The following is a 6,721-nucleotide window of genomic DNA, read 5'->3' as shown; positions in this document are numbered from 1 at the left end:
TGCCTTTTATGTGAGTATATAAAGTTGTTTTATTGTATATTATGTTTTATTTTATTTTATTGTATATTGTATATGTTGATATATATTAAATAATTAACAGGACAGACAATGGTGAAATCACTTGACCTATTGAGCCTATTAATGCCTTTTATGTCAGTATTTAAAAAATATTATTATTTAATTATACTATTAATATGTTTTATACTGTTTTATATGATTATATGTAAAATATATTGATATATGTTGTATAATCAACAGGGCAGACCATGTTAAATATTGAGAACTGATGTCAGTATATTAAAGGCATTAATATCTTGCAATAACACCATTTCAGAAGTCAGTTTGAATCAGCTTTTAATGCATCTGTAAATGCTCTCAGTGTTACATGCTTTATCTTGCAGTTTAAATCTGTTACATTGTTGCAGGTCAGGAGTTACTCTTGTTACATTGTTGCATGTTTTTGCAGTTAGATACTCATGATTGGTTGATACAGTCATGTGATGAGGTCTTCTGCTCTCTGATTGGCTGATTGTGTGTGTGCAGGTTCCTCTGAGGCTGATTGAGACATGCGCACACACACACGCACAGACACACACACGCGCACACACACGCTCGTAAACTTAGTCACACACACTCACTCACACAGACACGCACACACACAGACACGCACACACAGACACACACACACACTTACTCACACAGACACACGCACGCACACAGACACGCACGCATTTTATTTTTGATATTTTTTCTATAAGAAAATAAAATGAATGCATTTTAATTACTCATATTTTATTTAACATTTGAGAACACTGAAATTGGGATTAATAATACCTTCTTTAATTAATATTATTTTCTTAGTATATAATATATATAAACGTTTTAATTACTGTTAGGTAATATATTTTATTATTATTATTACTTTTGCTTTTCTATCTCAGGATCTCACTTCATGAATTTGAAAATGCCTTGTCAACAGTTTTGATATTGGCCAATATTATGACTTAAATTATCAATATTGATCCGATGAAGCTGATATCGTACACAGATCATAAAAGGATTATTTAATTAAAATCTAACACTAAAATTTCCTTACCAGGTTTCAGAAGTACTGTCTCTTTTCTACTGTGCATTGTTATTTTGTTGCCTGATGTCTTGTTTAAATCTCACATTGGTGTGACATATTATGGAAATAACATCTCTTTATCAATATATGGTTATCGTCTCGTTATCAAAAATAATGAGTTGTTGTTGTTGGCCAAAGTTGCCATAATCTGCATCTGTAACATTAGTTAATGCACTGTAAACAACGTGAACAATGAAAAACTGTGTTTACTAACATTACCTAAGATACTTCTTCTTGCTGTTACCTGTAACTTGTTGATAGATTGATTAATGCATTAACTATGAGAGCTTACTGTAAAGTATAATTGTCTTTCTCAGTTTTCATTGTGCTTCACATGTTTCTGTGGCCTTTTCTGAATCCGCTGTAATCCGTGTTGTTTCCTGACATCTGCTAAATGCGTGAATGTGAATGTTTTCTGCGTCAGGTGTCATTTCTCGACGTTCAAGCAGTGTGAGGAGTGGCTGAAGCGCTTGAACAGAGCCATAGCGCATCCGGCCCGTCTGGAGGAGCTGTTCGCGCTGGCGTTTCACGCCTGGTGTTTAGGAGGAAACACGGACGATGAAGACCAGCACCTGCACCTCTGCAGACCAGGTAGAGTTAAACTGAGCAAAAATATGCAATTGGGTGCAGATGCTGATATTTATATGGCTGACAAGTGATGAAATTCTGATGCATGTATTGTAAATCAATGAGATCTTTATAACAGTACAGCAGCTACTGACATAAAATTATCTAAATATCAGTGGTCGCTCTGTATCTCCAATAATATGTCTTAGTAAAGTGAGATCGAAATGATCGAACATATAATGCAATGATTGAGAGATGAAGAAATAAATGCTCCTCAGAAGATCCTGAGGATCAGATTTGAGACGCACTGATTCTTCTAAAACATGATTGATGGAGAATCAAGTAAAGCCGAGCTGCTTCAGTCCAGTAAGTGTTCATCTGGAAATATTACTGCAGTTATTCTGACGTTTACTTGATAAAAATCAGTCAAGATTTGACAGCAAAAAGACACGTGAAGCACGAACTGAAGCTGGACGTTTGTACAATTACACTAAAAGAGCTTTGACTGGATAAAAAACTCTTAACCATCAATAGCTATGTTTCCATCCAACGATTCGAATTAAACTAATGCGCAAAACTGGAATATCGCATAAAACATTTGCTAATAAACCACCGTTTCCATCCAACGAGTCAACGAGAACAAAATCGTCACTTCCTGGTAAACTGGCACTAAATATCTCTGAGAAAACTAGGAGAAGCCACTGAATATAATACATTTCATATAAACTACTTGCGCCTCTGAGCGAGCAGACAAAACCCAATAAACGCTGTCGGAGGATGCTGATGTTTGGGAACGCAGTCGTGTAAGACAATTATAGTGAAATACTTTGACAACAGACTTTGCTCGAGCATTTCAGAACGACCATAACAACATATAGACGCTGTGAACGAGATCGGTCCGCTGCTAGTCAAGTTATCCCGTCTCATAGCGCAAAGTCACATGATAAATGTGTTTCCATTGTAGTTTATGCGCATTTTTTCTTATCGGATAAGAAGTTTATCCTACTCATATGTGCGCATATGTTTTTTTATGCGCATTTTTAGAATTTATGCGTGTTCTTGGCGTTTCCATCCAGCGTTTTTTTTAATGCGATGTTCCAAAATGCGCATAATTATATCTAATCAGACGACAGAAGGCATGGAGTCGATTGTTTGCAACAGGTTTGACAGCAACGTTTTGATTATACTGAGAATTTAGAGCTTATCAAATGTGACCCTGGACCACAAAAGCAGTCTTAAGTCGCTGGGGTATATTTGTAGCAATAGCCAATAATACATTGTATGGGTCAAAATTATACATTTTTCTTTTATGCCAAAAATCATTAGGATATTAAGTAAAGATCATGTTCCATGAAGATATTTTGTAAATTTCCTACCGTAAATATCACACAGACACACGCACGCACACAGACACGCGCACACACAGACACACACACACTCACTCACACAGACACGCACACACACAGACACGCACACACAGACACACACACACACTTACTCACACAGACACACGCACGCACACAGACACGCACGCATTTTATTTTTGATATTTTTTCTATAAGAAAATAAAATGAATGCATTTTAATTACTCATATTTTATTTAACATTTGAGAACACTGAAATTGGGATTAATAATACCTTCTTTAATTAATATTATTTTCTTAGTATATAATATATATAAACGTTTTAATTACTGTTAGGTAATATATTTTATTATTATTATTACTTTTGCTTTTCTATCTCAGGATCTCACTTCATGAATTTGAAAATGCCTTGTCAACAGTTTTGATATTGGCCAATATTATGACTTAAATTATCAATATTGATCCGATGAAGCTGATATCGTACACAGATCATAAAAGGATTATTTAATTAAAATCTAACACTAAAATTTCCTTACCAGGTTTCAGAAGTACTGTCTCTTTTCTACTGTGCATTGTTATTTTGTTGCCTGATGTCTTGTTTAAATCTCACATTGGTGTGACATATTATGGAAATAACATCTCTTTATCAATATATGGTTATCGTCTCGTTATCAAAAATAATGAGTTGTTGTTGTTGGCCAAAGTTGCCATAATCTGCATCTGTAACATTAGTTAATGCACTGTAAACAACGTGAACAATGAAAAACTGTGTTTACTAACATTACCTAAGATACTTCTTCTTGCTGTTACCTGTAACTTGTTGATAGATTGATTAATGCATTAACTATGAGAGCTTACTGTAAAGTATAATTGTCTTTCTCAGTTTTCATTGTGCTTCACATGTTTCTGTGGCCTTTTCTGAATCCGCTGTAATCCGTGTTGTTTCCTGACATCTGCTAAATGCGTGAATGTGAATGTTTTCTGCGTCAGGTGTCATTTCTCGACGTTCAAGCAGTGTGAGGAGTGGCTGAAGCGCTTGAACAGAGCCATAGCGCATCCGGCCCGTCTGGAGGAGCTGTTCGCGCTGGCGTTTCACGCCTGGTGTTTAGGAGGAAACACGGACGATGAAGACCAGCACCTGCACCTCTGCAGACCAGGTAGAGTTAAACTGAGCAAAAATATGCAATTGGGTGCAGATGCTGATATTTATATGGCTGACAAGTGATGAAATTCTGATGCATGTATTGTAAATCAATGAGATCTTTATAACAGTACAGCAGCTACTGACATAAAATTATCTAAATATCAGTGGTCGCTCTGTATCTCCAATAATATGTCTTAGTAAAGTGAGATCGAAATGATCGAACATATAATGCAATGATTGAGAGATGAAGAAATAAATGCTCCTCAGAAGATCCTGAGGATCAGATTTGAGACGCACTGATTCTTCTAAAACATGATTGATGGAGAATCAAGTAAAGCCGAGCTGCTTCAGTCCAGTAAGTGTTCATCTGGAAATATTACTGCAGTTATTCTGACGTTTACTTGATAAAAATCAGTCAAGATTTGACAGCAAAAAGACACGTGAAGCACGAACTGAAGCTGGACGTTTGTACAATTACACTAAAAGAGCTTTGACTGGATAAAAAACTCTTAACCATCAATAGCTATGTTTCCATCCAACGATTCGAATTAAACTAATGCGCAAAACTGGAATATCGCATAAAACATTTGCTAATAAACCACCGTTTCCATCCAACGAGTCAACGAGAACAAAATCGTCACTTCCTGGTAAACTGGCACTAAATATCTCTGAGAAAACTAGGAGAAGCCACTGAATATAATACATTTCATATAAACTACTTGCGCCTCTGAGCGAGCAGACAAAACCCAATAAACGCTGTCGGAGGATGCTGATGTTTGGGAACGCAGTCGTGTAAGACAATTATAGTGAAATACTTTGACAACAGACTTTGCTCGAGCATTTCAGAACGACCATAACAACATATAGACGCTGTGAACGAGATCGGTCCGCTGCTAGTCAAGTTATCCCGTCTCATAGCGCAAAGTCACATGATAAATGTGTTTCCATTGTAGTTTATGCGCATTTTTTCTTATCGGATAAGAAGTTTATCCTACTCATATGTGCGCATATGTTTTTTTATGCGCATTTTTAGAATTTATGCGTGTTCTTGGCGTTTCCATCCAGCGTTTTTTTTAATGCGATGTTCCAAAATGCGCATAATTATATCTAATCAGACGACAGAAGGCATGGAGTCGATTGTTTGCAACAGGTTTGACAGCAACGTTTTGATTATACTGAGAATTTAGAGCTTATCAAATGTGACCCTGGACCACAAAAGCAGTCTTAAGTCGCTGGGGTATATTTGTAGCAATAGCCAATAATACATTGTATGGGTCAAAATTATACATTTTTCTTTTATGCCAAAAATCATTAGGATATTAAGTAAAGATCATGTTCCATGAAGATATTTTGTAAATTTCCTACCGTAAATATATCAAAACTTAATTTTTGATTAGTAATATGCATTGCTAAGAACTTCATTTGGACAACTTTAAAGATGATTTTCTCAATATTTAGATTTTTTTGCACCCTCAGATTCCAGATTTTCAAATAGTTGTATCTCGGCCAAATATTGTCCTATCCTAACAAACCATACATCAATGGGAAGCTTATTAATTCAGTTTGTGTCTCTCAGGTGATCACGTGCGGCACAGGATGGAGGTGGAGGTGAAGCGGATGGGATTTGACATGCAGAACGCCTGGAGAGTGTCTGATATCAACAACAACTACAAGTAAGATTACAGTGTGATGATAGACGGATGGAAACCGTCTTAAATTGATTTCACTAATATACTGAAACCTTATGAGCCAGAACTCATTATTTCTTTTGCTACAGTATTTTACTTACTATTGATGAACTTTGCAACATTGATTCTGTAGCTGCGGTAAATTGAATTAACATTTGAACTAAATTGAGCTGAATAATGGCACTGTTGTCTATGGCTGCTCGATTATGACGATAAATTGTTTTTAGAACAATTTAATTGTTTATTTTATTTAAAACAAAAACAATAAAAAAATAATAACAAAAAGACCACTTAAATTCTCAGTTTCTCTGGTTTTCTGGTTTATAGTTATGTGTTTAAATAACAAAATAACAAAAAAGATGCCATGTTTTCAGACATGATTAATAGATGAATCGGTTTATTATCATGAATGTGGGACAATAATTGGTTTATTATCGGTTTTCATAATTGTTGAACGCTAAAAATTCAAATCAAAACCTAAATTCGGTTACTCACGCTTATGCAGAGCTGCTTTCCAGCTGAATAATTGTTCTTGTTTATTGCTGTGAAGCTGCTTTGAGTGCTAAATAAATAAATTTGACTTAACTTTGCTGTAGGTGTAAGGTCATGGTATGGCAAAAATCCATTAAATATGTGTGCAGAGCGTTGAGTTTGTAACACTAATACAGCAGTGTGTTGTGTGTTGTGAGACGTGCTGTAGAGACGGATAATTAAAGCGAGCCAGAACCTGCTGCGCCACATGAGTCACATCAGACAAACTCGTGTGTGTGTGTGTGTGTGTGTGTGTGTGTGTGTGTGTGTGTGTGTGTGTGTGTGTGTGTGTGAGTATGTG

General features: G+C 35.8%; 1 protein-coding gene across 1 annotated transcript in view; it reads left to right on the top strand.

Annotated features, from left to right (window-relative positions):
* The window catches only part of LOC107666797 (myotubularin-related protein 4-like), an 84,183-nt gene that overhangs the window by 54,672 nt on the left and 22,790 nt on the right, over positions 1–6,721 (top strand). The window contains exons 4-5 of the mRNA XM_016458280.1: positions 1,551–1,717; positions 5,778–5,874. Coding sequence (XP_016313766.1) covers positions 1,551–1,717; positions 5,778–5,874 — 264 coding nt within the window. The remainder of the gene's footprint in view (positions 1–1,550; positions 1,718–5,777; positions 5,875–6,721) is intronic.

Source organism: Sinocyclocheilus anshuiensis, unplaced genomic scaffold (genome assembly GCF_001515605.1).
Source record: "Sinocyclocheilus anshuiensis isolate Anshui unplaced genomic scaffold, SAMN03320099.WGS_v1.1 scaffold245, whole genome shotgun sequence".
Taxonomy (NCBI): Eukaryota; Metazoa; Chordata; class Actinopteri; order Cypriniformes; family Cyprinidae; genus Sinocyclocheilus; species Sinocyclocheilus anshuiensis.
The sequence above is the reverse complement of the archived record's forward strand: the minus strand, read 5'-3'. Positions and strand labels throughout refer to the sequence as shown.